The sequence below is a fragment of the Panthera uncia genome, chromosome A2 (genome assembly GCF_023721935.1).
Source record: "Panthera uncia isolate 11264 chromosome A2, Puncia_PCG_1.0, whole genome shotgun sequence".
NCBI classification, from domain to species: Eukaryota; Metazoa; Chordata; class Mammalia; order Carnivora; family Felidae; genus Panthera; species Panthera uncia.
The window spans coordinates 4558573-4572839 of record NC_064816.1 but is presented as its reverse complement, the minus strand read 5'-3'; the positions used below and the strand labels follow the sequence as shown (position 1 = coordinate 4572839).

General features: G+C 55.8%; 2 protein-coding genes across 4 annotated transcripts in view; one reads left to right on the top strand and one right to left on the bottom strand.

Moving 5' to 3' along the window:
- The first annotated feature begins 2211 nt into the window (after positions 1–2211).
- On the top strand, positions 2212–12564 carry SH2D3A (SH2 domain containing 3A). 3 transcript variants are annotated; one of them, XM_049639759.1, is made up of 10 exons: positions 2212–2335; positions 5714–5850; positions 7375–7724; positions 8101–8177; positions 9784–10268; positions 10393–10508; positions 10687–10861; positions 10940–11051; positions 11334–11519; positions 12388–12564. In XM_049639759.1, exons 2-10 carry the CDS (start codon positions 5782–5784, stop codon positions 12546–12548), a joined length of 1731 nt encoding a protein of 576 aa, XP_049495716.1. In that variant the 5' UTR covers positions 2212–2335; positions 5714–5781; the 3' UTR covers positions 12549–12564. The 3 variants fall into 3 exon arrangements, with proteins under 3 accessions (XP_049495716.1, XP_049495715.1, XP_049495717.1); XM_049639758.1 differs by lacking the exon at positions 12388–12564 and having other exon boundaries at positions 11334–12051; XM_049639760.1 differs by lacking the exons at positions 2212–2335; positions 7375–7724 and having other exon boundaries at positions 5798–5850.
- Positions 12565–13398: 834 nt separating this feature from the next.
- TRIP10 (thyroid hormone receptor interactor 10) overlaps positions 13399–14267 on the bottom strand; it is an 8592-nt gene continuing 7723 nt past the window's right edge. The window contains exons 12-14 of the mRNA XM_049639393.1: positions 13959–14261; positions 13759–13880; positions 13399–13639 (exon numbers count right to left, since the gene is read on the bottom strand). Coding sequence (XP_049495350.1) covers positions 13491–13639; positions 13759–13880; positions 13959–14261 — 574 coding nt within the window. The 3' untranslated portion in view covers positions 13399–13490. The remainder of the gene's footprint in view (positions 13640–13758; positions 13881–13958; positions 14262–14267) is intronic.

Sequence of the window (14267 nt, the reverse complement as noted above, 5' to 3'; positions counted from 1 at the left end):
CCAGTCTATCCTCCCCACAGAGGAGCACACCTGTGAGCACCCGGGTCAAGTCGTGATGCCCCCTTCTGACAGCCCACCTCCCTGCAGCCAACGAGGCCCCACATGACACATCCCTGTACCCCTCCTTGCCCTCATGTCTCCCACTCACCACTCTCCCTCAGTCAGCCTGCCCCGGCCACGCAGGCCTCCTCACTGTTTCTCCAACACTTCAGGCCACCGCAGAATTTTGCCTCCAAATCCTGCCACAGGCCCTTTGCACATGCTGCTCCCCCTGCCTTAGGCAAGCAACTTCATGGCTAGCTCCCCGGCCCCAGCAGTTCTTTACTCCATGTTACCCTCTTAGGAAATCTTCCCAAATCTCTCCATTTTAAATCACAGCCTTTCTTTCCCACTTCCCCGCGTTAAGCCCTGACCACCATCCGACAAACCTGACCAAACCTGACATTTTATACATTTGTTTCTTTGTTGTCTATTTAGAAATGTGTCTCATTTGTTCCCAGCACCTGGCACATATACACGCGCTATAAAACTTTCTTGAATGAATAAATGAATGGTCGGAAGCTTTTTTTTTTTTTTTTTTTTTTTGGCTCCACCTCTGACGTTTATCCCAAGCTCATCCATATACTGCCATGGCCCTGGCCCCCACCGTCTTTTTCCTTGTAGACATCGATGGTGTTGTTCGTTAGTCTATTCGTTAAGCAAACACTTACCATCTTCGTAGCCCTTATCTCCACCTGAAAACATCTCGTCTACAAGGTCTCTCTCTCTCCACCTCCACCCCACTAAGCTGAGTAGACTCGACTCCCCTCTCCCGCCCATCTCACAGGCACGCCCCTCAGATTTTCTTTAATTCTTCCAACCACTAGGGGGCGCTAGACTCCCACACTGGACAACCACCCCCCCACCCCCACCCCCGCCCCGCTCTACTCTCTGCACCGAAACTAGGCGCGAGGGGATCAAGGAAAAAAACGCTCCCCTCAGCTCCTCCTCCGCAGCCTCGAGTCTCTTCCACATTTCGCGGAGGGGGAAGCCAAGCCTGGAAATCACCAGCTTTGCGATCCCGCAGGCACCGAAACTTTTCATCCCCAAGCGTCCTTGGCGCTCTACGACTCAATTTCCTCGTCTGTAAAATGGGTGATGGTAACCTTCACCGTTTAGAATTTATGGTAGGGATCAGAGGTGGTGGGGCTGGGCTGCACGGATGAAAGCGAGGAGGACAGGATGGCGCTCCAGGGCTCGGGGTACGAATCCCACCTCCGCCACTCACAAGCCGGGTCGACCTGGGCAAACGGCTTGGCTGCCTCGCGCCTCAGTTTCTGCATCTGGAAAATGGGGGTGATGAAAATTAGTACCTCCCTCACTGACAGGTCTATGTGAAAATTAAATGCGTTGAAGCAGGTCAGACAAGCAGAAGAGCCCTGGCATACAGTAAGCCCTCAGTAAGTGTAGTTGCGGCCAGTGCTTCCAAAACTGCTATTATTGTGAGCTCTCAATAAACGTGGCTAGAGCGTCCTTCCTCTTGTTCCAAATCTTTCCGCGCTTGCTCCAAGCATCACGATGGAAGCCCCCCTCCCACCTCCTTCCTCCCACCAGGGAAACCACCTGAATGTCTCCCCCCCATAAGCCCCCAGAGTCGAGCTCCTCTCCCCTCGTGCTGTTACTGGTGGAGGCTGTCGTGTTTTCCCGCATCTGTCTCCACAAAACCCGACACCCACTGGAGTTCCCTTCCGGGAAACCCAGGGGGACGGTCTGGAGGAAGCGCACCTCTCTCTACGTCACAGCAGCCGTCGCCCCCGCGCTTAGAGTGAGCCCGTAAAGGGCCGGCCTGTCCCCGCGCGGGCCCCTGGGAGGCGAGGAGACAGACACCCCTTACCACGTCCCTAGGGGTCAGGGATACTTGGGACCAGCCTTGCGGGGACGAGAGGAGCGGAGCTCTAAGGCGCGGGACTGAGAGAGGGAAAAAGAGCGTGTGGGCGTGGCCAGCTCTTGGGGGCGGAGCGACGCCCCAGGGGGCGGGGCCCCCTGGAAGCGGTGGACGGCGTTCCCAAGGGGGCGTGGTTTATGGGAGCGAGGTTCTCTCCGAAGGGGGAGTGGTTAGCGCCAAGAACGCCTCTGAAGGGGTGGGACGGGGCGCGGGGGCGGGGCCAGAGCCTGGAAGGCTACCGTTGGAGGCGGGGTCCTCGGGGGCGGGGCCAGGTGAATGGGCTCGGTTCCCGCCGGGCGCGGCCGGAGAAGGTTGGGCCCGCTGGGGCGGGGAGGGAGGGGCCCGGAGCCGCAGAGCTTTAGGCTTCGCCCCGGCCCCAGCCTCTCGCCAGCTCCGCGGGTCCCGGCCCAGGTGAGTGAGGGGACGCAGGTACATCCGGAATCGGGGGATTATTGGGGTGGAAGAGTCCTCTCTTTTCCAGGTGGGGCCCCCGGCCGGAAGGGAAGGTCGGGGTGTCGGTCCCCGAGCAGCCGAGGACATAGAAGGGGTCGCCGAGTGCCTGTTTGGGTCGCTGTGCGTCACGCGTGACCGTGTACCTGGACGTACCTGAAAGTGCTCCTCTAAGCGTGTTACCTGTGGAACACGGAAAGCCTCCAGGCTGCCACTTTGCCTGAGCAATCTTTTTAAAGCACAAACCAGATCGCGCCCTCTCTCATTTAAAACCCTTCTGTAACCCCCATTGCATCCCACTAAGATGAAAACTCCGGGTCCACCAGAATGGTCTCACGCCTGTCGACCTCGCCGCTCTCCACTTAGCTGGTTGCTCAGTGCGTTTCAGCCACAGTGGCCTCCTTGATGGTGTAAAATGTTAGAAGTAAGCTCCATCTCACCCCCAGGCCTTGCACCCGCTCTCCCGGCCCCCACCACCTTGACTGCCCTTTTTCCAAACCTTTGTGTAACTGTCTCCTTCCCTTTACTGAGATCTCAGCTCCAAAGTCCCTCCGTGGAGGGAGAAAGCTGCCTGACTATACACTATTTACAGTAGCTGCCTCCTCCAACCTTCTTTATCCCACGCTCCTGTTTTATCGTCTGTGATTATTCTTAGACATTGTCTTCTTCATTCATTTGTGTGCTGTTTGCTGTGTGACTTGCCCACGAGGCAGCACCGGGCAGGGCCTTAGTCACATTCATCACTGTATCTCCCGGGTCTAGAACAGGTCCTGAACACAGTAAGTGCTCAGCCAATCAGCGTTTGCTCCATGTCAAGTTTGACTACCCATGTCTATCTGAGTCCATGTGTCTGTGTGTAGGGGGCTGCCCCCCTGCATATGTGTGCACACGGGCGTGGTCTGTAGGGCATGAATAACCCTCTTCCCTTCCCCATGGTTGACCCTACCCCACCCTCTTCCTGATTCTGCTCCCTTCTCTCCCCTGCCCAAATATCCAGAAATTATTCCAAAGGATGAAGGGCAGGAGGATGACTTAGTTGGCCTGAGTCAGACCTGTGCCCACCCTGAGCTCCTCCCTCATCCCAGCTCCCCTCCACCAAACTAGCCAGAGCCTTGTCGGTGACCCACCTGCATGCCCACTAAAGAGGGCACAAGATAGAGGGAGCTGAGGCTAGGGGAGTCGAGACAGAGGCTGGCCTGGCCCAGCTGACAAACAGGAAGTACACAGGCATCCAGGAGGCACACCTGGCGTTTCAGGTATGCAGCACCTGGAGCCAGCTCCCTGCCCAGCTCCCCACCCCTAAAGCCACCTGGGGCAGGTCTGGGAACTTCCTGCCCGGTTCTGGCCCTCAGCCTTGCTGACTCAGGAAACGAGAATCCTGGTGCTACTTCCCTGCACAGCCAGGCGCAGAAGACCTTAGGGGTGGAGGCAGTGAGAAGCAGACCGCCTGCTTCCCTCCCACCCAGAGCAGGTTTTCTCCACCAGACTCCAGACACACAGAGCCTGAGGCCTGCACAATATCAAGGGAGCCCCAAAATGTCAGAGACCTAAATTTGGCCACAAGAATAACAAAGCGTATGGGCTCCAAAATGTAAGAATCTGCAAAGGCAAAATTGCTGTTTGCTGACATTTCTACAAAATGTGACGTTTTATTGTCCTTGAAAATGGTATGATGTTGGAGAGGGGCCTGGCCAGCTCAGTCAGAGGAGTGTGCAAGTCTTGATCTCAGGGTCGTGAGTTCGAGCCCCACATTGGGTGTAGAGATAATAATAATGACAACAACAACAACAATAATAATAATAAAATTTAAGGGGCACCTGGGTGGCTTAGTGGGTGACTCTTGATTTCAGCTCAGGTCATGATCTCACAGTCATGAGATTGAGCCCTGCGTCCAGCTCCATGTTGGGTGTGGAGCCTGCTTAAGTTTCTCTCTCTCCCTCTGCCCCTCTCCCGCTCACATTCACTCTCTCTCTCTCTTGCAGAATACAAGAATGCATACATAAAGTTTATAAAAATGGTGTGACATGGGAAAGCCATGTATGGGTCAGATGTTCCTACATCCTAAGAATTCTTGAGTGTGCACATAGATGGCTAAGAAGCTATAGATTAATAACATAGATTCCCTCTGGCCTGGAATGTTCTTTCACCTGGATCGCTCCCTCAAAATCCTCCCAGTTGGCACTAATTGAGACCCTCCCGGGCCACCCTATGGAAAATCTGATCTCCACCCCTTGTAACTTCATATCCCATCCCTGGCTTTATTTTTCTGCTTATCTCTTTGTAATCTATCTACTCCGTCATCTACTTATTTATTTTCTTTAAAATATTTTTTTAATGTTTATTTATTTTTGAGAGAGAGAGAGAGAGAGAGAGAGAGAGAGAGAGAATGCATGTCAGGGAGGTGCAGAGAGAGAGGGAGACACAGAATCCGAAGCAGGCTCCAGGCTCTGAGCCGTCAGCACAGAGCCCGACGTGGGGCTCGAACTCACGAACCGCGAGATCATGCCCTGAGCCGAAGTTGGACGCCTAACCAACTGAGCCACCCAGGTGCCCTACTTATTTATTTTCTTAGTTGCTCTCTGCCCCACTAGAACAGTGACTCCCCAAGGATGCCCCTGTCTTGTTCCTGCTGGGCCTCTAGGGCCTAGAGTATGTACCTGGCACACAGTGAGTGCCCCATAAATATTAGTTTGAGTGAAATAGTTAATGACATTTCTGTAAAATGTCATCTGCATAAAAATCGCATTACAGGGGCTCCTGGATGGCTCAGTCAGTTAAGCGTCAGATTCTTGGTTTCGGCTCAGGTCATGATCTCACGGTTCAGTTCGTGGATCGAGCCCTGCCTTGGGCTCCAAGCTGATAGTGCAGAGCCTGCTTGGGATTCTCTCTCTCCCTCTCTCTCTGCCCCTCCCCTGCTCACGCACTCTCTCTCTCAAAACAAATAAACAAACAAACATTCTTTAAAAATTGCATTACATTTGAAGGCAATGTCTAGGCCTTCTCCCTTTCCAAGAATAGCAGTGAATGCACAACTGTTTGCATGAGATCACAGCCAAGTCTAAGTTAATCTTAATCATAGCCCAATTATATGTATCTGCCATATATATGTATACATATATGTACACACACATATATATACATACACATATAGAAACAAAATCTGCTGTGTGTATATATATATATATATTTTTTTGACTGAATAACTTGTTTAATTTAGAATATGGCTATATTATATATATACAGAGAGAGAGTTGCGTTGTAAGGTTTGAGGACCATGGAAGGGCTGACCTGACCACTAAGGAAGTTTAGGAGGAAGGAATAATTATTCCCATTTTACAGATGTGGAAGACTGAGGACTGTTGCAAGCACAGAGTTCAGCCCTTGTACCCTCTGCCCCCAAGAGCTCCATGCAGGTGCCACAGGATGGAGAAGACTTCGCCAGCCAGCCCTGGTACCACGGCCCCCTGTCCCGTCAGGTACCTCTGCTTCCTACAGAGCCTCAGGACCCTCTGATGGGGAGCCTCTCCCGCCCTGACTTGCTGGGGATTCCTGGGTCCTGGATGAGGGACTTATGGTCGAGGTCTATTGGAAGAGGTGGCTGAGGGTCTGGGGACTGTCTTGAAGTTTGGTTGGTATCATGCCACTCCTTACACGTAAATGACCATTTTCTCTGGGATGGTATGGACAAGGGTGACGGAGATTAAGTGGGTCCTAATGCCCCCCCCTCCAAGTCCGACTCCTTGGCTTTGCTTGTCTTTCCCTCTGGGTCCCGAGTACCTGTGGCCACCAGGACCCCATTTCCCTCTTTTATCACCTTCATTGATTACTCTTGGACAATTCACGTGTGCTTGCCTCTCGTGTATCTTGCCCACCAGACGGCGCAGGGCAGGGCCTTGGTCTCACTCATCCCTGTGTCTCCAGGGTCTAGGACAGGTCCTGGCACACAGTGAGTGCTTAAGATGTATTGAGCAGTCATAGCATCTCCCTCCCAACCCGAGTCTCCCCAACCCTCATCCCCAACTCATTTGTCACCCTCGGGAGTCCTGGGACCCTGGGCATCCAGGCAAATTGTGAGAGTCAGTATCGCTTAGTGGTTAAAATGCCACACCCTGGAGCCAGACCTCCTGGATTCAAACCCCAGCCCTACAGCTTGCATTCTGTGTGACCTTGGGCAAGGTATTTGACCTGTCTGGGCCTCAGTTTCCCCATATGTGAAATGGGAGTAATGGTATCTACTGCTTAACCTTGGTAAAGGATTAAATGAGTTCATATGCCTACAGCATGTAGCCTGATACATAGTAAGGGCTATATGTGCGTCCACGGTATTTATCGTTCAGTCCCCAGCCCCTGTCCCCAACTCTGCTTTGCCTCCCCCTCTGGTGTCATGGCCCCCAGCCCCTATTGTGGTACCAGCCACCATGGCTGGCATAAGACTGCTTAAAACTTTTAATACAGGAGGATTTCCAGGCCACAGTCAGTTTGGAAGGATCCAGCTAATGGCATTTTTGTTTGAAGCCACATTTGTGTACCAAGCCTAGGGCATTTACTCAGGTTGAAAGCTGCTTTGCTCAATGTCAGCCAGCACTACGAGGTGGTTGAGGAGTGGGGAGTGAGGAGCTCCAGAAATCGGTCAGGATCCGGGCTCTTTCCATCTTGTGGCTCCTCCTTCCACCAGGGCTTTGGGGACATTCCCTGACACATAGGGGCCAGAACCTGCAGGATTGTCCAGGAGGGTCTTGTGAGCCAGGTCTGGACGTTCCCAGCTGCCCTTCTGCCCTCCTCCTATTGGCCAGATCATATCGAATGATGACAAGCTGCAAAGGAGCCTGGGAAATGTACTCCAGAGGGGTGCCCCTGAGAAAAGGGGGGGATGGTTTGGTGTAAAACTACCCCATCCCTGGGGTGGCTTTTCTTGGGTGGGGGCTGGGGGTGAGGCATCACCATTAATTGCTGATCTGGGCTCAAGCCTAAGCCCCCTGCCCCCTGTCCTCCTTCCCCAGAAGGCTGAGGCCCTCCTTCAGCAAGATGGAGACTTCTTGGTTCGTGCCTCCGGGTCCCGTGGGGGCCACCCAGTGATCTCCTGCCGCTGGCAGGGCTCAGCCCTGCACTTTGAGGTGCTCCGTGTGGCCCTGCGTCCCCGACCAGGCCGACCCACAGCCCTCTTTCAGCTGGAGGATGAGCGTTTCCCAAGCCTGACCTCCCTGGTTCTCAGCTATGTGACCGGGCAACGTCCGCTCTCCCAGGCCACCGGGGCTGTGGCCTCCAGGCCCGTGATACGGCAAGGACCTATTCGACGCAGCTTTAGTGAGGACACCCTCCGAGGCAGCCCAGCTCTGACAGAGTTGCCCAGGTAATCACAGGCTCCCTACTTCTCAGATGACATCCAGTTCCCCCCAGAGTTCCTCTACCTGGGCACTAACCGCTATTGACATTTAGGACCGGATCACTCTTGCCTGTGGGGGGTTGTCCTGTGCATCGTAGGATGTTGAACAGCATCCCTGGCCTCTATCTACAGGGTGCCCGTGGAATCTTCTCCACCCCACCCCCTAGTTGCCACAACAACAACAAAAAAATGTCTCCTGACACTGTGAAGTGTCCCCTGTGGGTAGGATATCCTGGCTGAGGTCCACTGATCCTGAATGAGTGGATATAGCGTTTTCTGGGCATCAGTGGGAGCTGCCCTGCTCAGGGTGGGACTACACGTCTCCCTCATCTCTGTCCCCCAGGACTAGAAAGTGGAGTGACAGTCAGCCTGCAGGGTTGGAGCACATGGGGCGGTCAAGAGAAGATCACTGTGGACCAGGTAAGGGTCCACCAGGACAGCACATGGCTCAGAGATGGCTGTGCCACTCACTGCCTGAGTGATATTGGGCAAGTGACTTAACCTCTTGGAAAATGGGGACAATAATGCTTTCAAAATTGTCATGGTGATTAACAAATACACAGGAACTTTGTGAGGGCTTTAAAATGTGGGTTTATGATTATTCCCAGAAGCTCTGTGTGCTCTGACCGTGGCTGACCTCTCTGATAACTCCTGCCACACCCCTTCCTCACTCCAGCCACACCGTCTTGTTGCTGCCTCAGGATCTTTGCACTTGCCATCCTCACCATGGGAAAGCCCATTCCCCTAATCTTTTCCTGACTGACTTCTCATTTAACTTGGTTTCTCAAAGCAGCTGACCCTAACCGTCCTACCTACGATTCTCCTTGTGGCTTGTCTGTCCCATCTGTCCTGCCTCCCCCCATTCAACATGAGCCCTCACTGCATGCCAGCCACTGGGCTAAATGCTGAGATATATCACTCAACAAGAAAGACAAAGATCTCTGCACAGGTGGTGCCAGCATCCCATTAAAGGAAGATGGACATTGACGACAAAAATGAGTCAAGTTGGGGTAAACTTAAAAGTGAAACAGTCAGGGAGATTGGGAGGAGAGGGATGAGAGTATTACAGGTTTAAGTAGTAGTCCGGACAGGCCCCGTGGAGAAAGATTTGAAGGTGGTGAAGGAAGAAATGATGTGACTATCTGGAGGTAAGAGTGGCCCAGGGACAAGGAACAGCCAGTGGGGTGTCTGGGTGTCTCAGTCGGTTAAGCATCCGACTCTTGATTTCGGTTCAGGTCATGATCTCATGGTTTGTGAGTTCAAGCCCTTCATCGGGCTCTGGGCTGACAGCATGGAGCCTGCTTGGGATTCCCGCTCTCCCTCTGTCTCTCAAAATAAATAAATAAACTTAAAAAAAAAAAAAAAAGGTAGGAAGAGCCAGTGCAAAGGTCCTGGGGCCAAAACAAGAGTTTGAACTGTTGATTCAGCCAAAAGGAGGTGAGTATAGCTGAACCATCTGAGATTCAGGTATCAGGGGCCTTTTTTGGCTACTGTGAGAACTTTGGCCTTTACTCAGAGTGAGCTAGAACCATGGGAAGATTTTGAGCCCCTATAAGAGGGTCTACGTATATGCTTGGCAAATACAGAGCCTCCCAAAAGTCTGGGTGCAGCTTTAAGTTCTAATAACCTCAGAAGTACACATGCCAGAAGCTTAACAAAAGACATCATTTGAAAGTTTGATCAACTCTGTGTCTTTGGTGCTTTTGTTGTCTTGTGAATTTTGAAGAATTGTTTCTGTTTTAGTTTTGTATGTGCTTCCCATCTTTAACCAGAGGGCCCAAACCAAAAGGATTCAAGTTTAAACCATAGTATTCAGAATTCATACATAAGTGTCAAAGAGAGTTCATTTTCAAACCATTGGTAAGTGTATCGCATTTAGATCAATGAAGTTTTTAAGTTCGAACCCACCCCAAGATACCTAGTTATTGACTACATGAACCAAGAGGGCGGTAGCACAGGAAGACCCCCACCCCACCCAGCTATCTTCTCTGTGTACCCCCTTCACTCCCTCTTGTTTGACCCCTAGAAGCCTCAGCCATGCCCACGTGTGCCCTCCCTCGGATGGGTAGTGACCCTGTGTTGCTAAAGACCCCAGCTCCCCTGGGGTCCGTTGCTGACAGCCTCAGGGCCTCCGATGGGCAGCTTCATGCCAAGGCACCAACCAAGCCACCTCGAACACCCTCGCTGGTGCTGCGTGATGCGTCTGGACGCCCCCCAACGTACTGTGAGCTGGTGCCCCGAGTGCCCGGTGCCCAAGGAACACCCCCTGGCCACAGCAGCCCGGAGACAGAGGCCCCATGGTGGGAAGCTGAAGAGGAAGAGGAGGAAGAGAGTAGAAGTTTTGCAAGACCACAGGCTGAGGTCTCTTTCTGCCCCTCTAACAACCCCTCCTGCCTGCTGGGCCCCCAGAATCGGCCCCTGGAACCCAGAGTCCTGAGTACTCTCCGTGGCCTGTTCCTGGAGCACCATCCTGGGAGCACTGCCCTCCACCTATTATTGGCGGACTGTCAGGTGGGTCACCTACCAGGTCCCTCCTCCTTAGACAGGGGCTGAAGCCAGGCCAAGGCCGAACGGCACCTCAAACACGTATACTCATTCTGCTCAGTTGACATCCCCACTAACTCCCGCTGCCCAGGCTACAGGACTTCTGGGAGTGACCAAGGCTCAGCGGGGTGCCATGGGGGTTGCCTCTGGCCTGGAGCTGCTCACGCTTCCCCATGGGCATCGCTTGAGGTTGGAACTTCTGGAGAGGTGAGCCAGCCGCCGGGAATCCCCAGGGTCTTCAAACCTCGCCCCATTTACAGTCCCTCAAGGAGGAGGTGAGATGGGTGGGCAATGCCTCCCCCCCCCCCCCCCCCCCCCACACACGCCTCAGCTCCCAGTTACAAACCTCCCACTGCCCCCAGACCCTTGCCCTCCACCCCCGCAGACATGAGGCGCTGGCCCTGGCTGGGGCTCTGGCTGTGCTGGGCTGCGCAGGCCCGCTGGAGGAGCGCGCGGCCACCCTTCGGGGCCTGGTGGAGTTGGCACTGGCCCTGGGGCCAGGGGCGGCGGGGGACCTGCCTGGACTGGCCGCGGTCATGGGCGCCCTGCTCATGCCCCAGGTGCGTGGGGAGCGGAAATGAGGAAGCCTGAGTGCAGGGAAGAGGGAAGAGGAAGCATATTCAGGGCTCCTCCCCCAGGTGTCCCGGTTGGAACGCACGTGGCGCCAGCTCAGAAGGAGCCACACAGAGGCCGCGCTGGCCTTCGAGCAGGAGCTGAAGCCTCTGATGCGGGCGCTGGATGAGGGCGCCGGTGAGTGGCATCACTCGGAGGTCCACACCAACCCGTAATCGGAATCCCAATCCAGCCTTAGGCCCCGCCCCTGTTTCTGGCCTAGGCTCCGCCCCCAGGCCTAGGCCACGCCCCCGGTCCGGTTGCTCTGTGTTAGGCTCGAACCCGTGTTCCTGGGCTTCTGAGGGTCCTCCTCGACTCTAGGAGGACCTAGACTCTGGGGCCCCTCGACTCTAGGGTCCACCCTCTTCACCCTAGACCCCACTTCTGCCCCAAGCCTAGCCCAGTGCCCTTCCCGCATAGGACCCTGCGACCCCGGCGAGGTGGCGCTGCCGCACGTGGTGCCCGCGGTGCGCCTGCTGGAGGGCGAGGAACTCCCGGGGCCGCTAGACGAAAGCTGCGAGCGGCTGCTGCGTACCCTGCACCGGGCGCGTCAGATGGCTCAGGACGCGCCCAAGTTCCGCGAAGCGGCGGCCCGGCGCCTGCGAGGTGAGCTCCCCCTCTGTTCCCGGCTGCCAGCGCGTCCGGACTTTCCGAGCACCCCGCATGCTCTGACTGCGTGCCCCAGAACCCACCCGGCCAGGGACCAGAGCCTTCCGCCACGCCTCCCGGAGTCCCACCCAGACCGGGCCGACCCGGCCCCCAGGGAGTTCTCGCCCCAAGGCCTCGCGCGTCCGAGCCAACAGTGTTGACAGGAAATTGCTGTCCACCCCAAGAGAGGCCCCGGAGCCACGTCCACGGAGTCCCAGTCCCCGGCTCCCACCTGAGATGGCCCTGCCCCCAGAGGATCTCGATCCCCCCAATAATGCCTAGCCCTCTCCAAAATGAGTCATTTCCTTCGGTCTGGTAGAACAGCACCCCCACTGCGCTCAGAGCAGTTCCTCCTGTGCTGGGGGAGGCCCAGCCTCCAGAATCCCCACCTGAGTTACTCCCGCTTTCCCTGGCCGCCTTAGCTCTCTTCTCTCCAAAAAGGCTCAACCTCCCCCAAAATGTGCCGTGCTGGGTGGCCCAGACTCCAAATCTTGCCCCCCCCCCCCCCCGCCAGGCGGCTCCACCTACAGGCACAGCCCCGAGGCCCCCTCCCAGCCCCCACCCCAGCATCACGCAGCTGGAACAGACTGCTCCCATGCACCCTGGCGCAGTTTGTTTCCACCGAGCTCCTTAGCCACCCCACCCCGCTTCCTGCAGCGACTCTGAGAGCCCCCTCCCCGCCAACCCCGCCCAGTTGCCCAGAGCTTCTGGACGGAGTCCCTCCAGGTCCCTGCTGGGAGAAAGTTCCCCTGGGAGAAGGCAGGTGCAGGGAGGGGCACAGCTGGAGCCTGGGCCCTGCCCCCAGCCCTCCTGGCCCCGCCCCCAGGATTCCGTCCGAACCCGCAGCTGAGGGAGGCCCTGACCACAGGCTTCGTGCAAAGGCTGCTCTGGGGAAGCCGAGGCGTGGGGGCACCGCAAGCTGCACGTCTTGAGAAGTTCCAGCGCGTCCTCAGCGTCCTTTCACAGCGCCTGGAGCCGGATGGTTGAAAGCACAGACCCCCTCTGCTCACGCAGCCAATCGCAGTGGAAACCCATTCTGCCTCACAGAAAGTGGGGGCCAGATTTGCAAGAACCCATCCTGCTCCCTAAAAGCGTACATGAATCCTAGCGTGAGGGACGGCCTCCTTCCCCCCCACCCCCCCACTAGAAGACCCAGGTATCTGGAGGCTCTGGACCCCCAATCCCAGCCCCCACCTCCCCACACGTAACCTACAGATGGTGAACATGAGGCTTCTGATAGGACGAGAGCTTGCAGAGCTCTTAGTCGGAAGCCAGGGTTCAAATGCTTTTTAAAAGCTGTGTGGCTTCTAGCAAATGGCTCAGCCTCTCTGTGCCTGCCTTCAACGTAAAAGTGAGGCCGTGTACTTTCTGGGGGTTGTCATGGGGATTAAAGCTCGGGAGTTTAGGGATCACGGGTGGAGAACGCCTGGCACGCGGTGGGTGTTCAACACTGCCTTTTCTCAGTAAAGCTGCCACGAACAAACACGGAAAGGACGTTTGGTGCTTTACCCCCTACACTGAAGTCACAGACAAGCACCCAGCTCTGGGGAAGTTTTGTCCAAGGTTTGCTCAAGTTTACTTCCCTTTCTTCATGCCCTCTGTGGCCAGGAAGGAGGGTGCCATCTGCTTATCCAGCCTTGGGATCTAAATCTACCAATAAGGCACAGACTCCAAAAGCTTTAGGTAAATTTTTATATAAAACAAAATGGCCCTAGCCCAGCGGCAGGAAGAAAAGATCTGAAACACGAGTATGTACATCAACAGTGGAAGGCACAGCGGGTCCGTTCGGAAGGGGTGGGGGGTGGGGCAGCAGGTTACACGGGTCTCAGCTGAAGCCACGGGGGCAGAAATAAAGTGCGTAGGTCCTGGGGCGCCCCGTGGCCCAGAAGCAGCAGCCAACAGCCCCCTTCTTCCCGCCTGTGGCAGGGTTCAGTTGAGCGTGACGCGGAGGTAGGAGGTGGGCACGTAGCCCTCACCTCCCTGTTTCCGCCTGACCCGGGTCCAGCCGTCGCCTTTGTCCTCCTCCATGAGACTGAGGTCTTCACCCTCGGCCATGGAGATGGTGCCCTCACTGGACCCTGTCATGGAGTAGCAGTGGGCTCGGATGTGCTTCACGTGCTTTGAAACAGAACCGAGCCAAAAACACCACCCCCTGCCCAACCCACCCCATCAACTGTGACACACAAGCTGTCCTCACCTTCAAAGTGGTAGATGGCCACACAGTGACCTATGGGGGATGCTGGTTCCTCCTCAAAATCCTCATCAAATTCCGTGTAGATGGGGGCATCCTGACCCTCCTCTGAGAGGGGCTCTTCAGAGCTGGTTGGGGACAGGGAAGCAGGTAAGGATGGGCCTCCTGGGTCCTGGGGGCAGACCCAGTCTGTCCCCCCCGCTCACCTCTCCTTGTTATCCTGTGATCTGTTGTTGCTGTTGCTGCTGTCTGGTGGGGCGCTGGCTGGGGGGTCTGGAGGCCGGGTGTGGCGGCCCAAGCTGTCTCCCCGATTGCTCAGGACTCGGCTCTCTGCCTCTGCCAGCCAAGCCTGAGAGGAGGGAGCCACGAAGTCAATCCCAGGGCAGGGCTCCTCCGGGGTCGGCCCACTCTGGGCCTGGAGGTTCCCTGAGATCACCCATGCACACCCAAGGCTGTGATGAGACACAGCTGGAGCACCCCCCCCCCCCCCCCCCCCCCCCCCCCCCCCCCCCCCC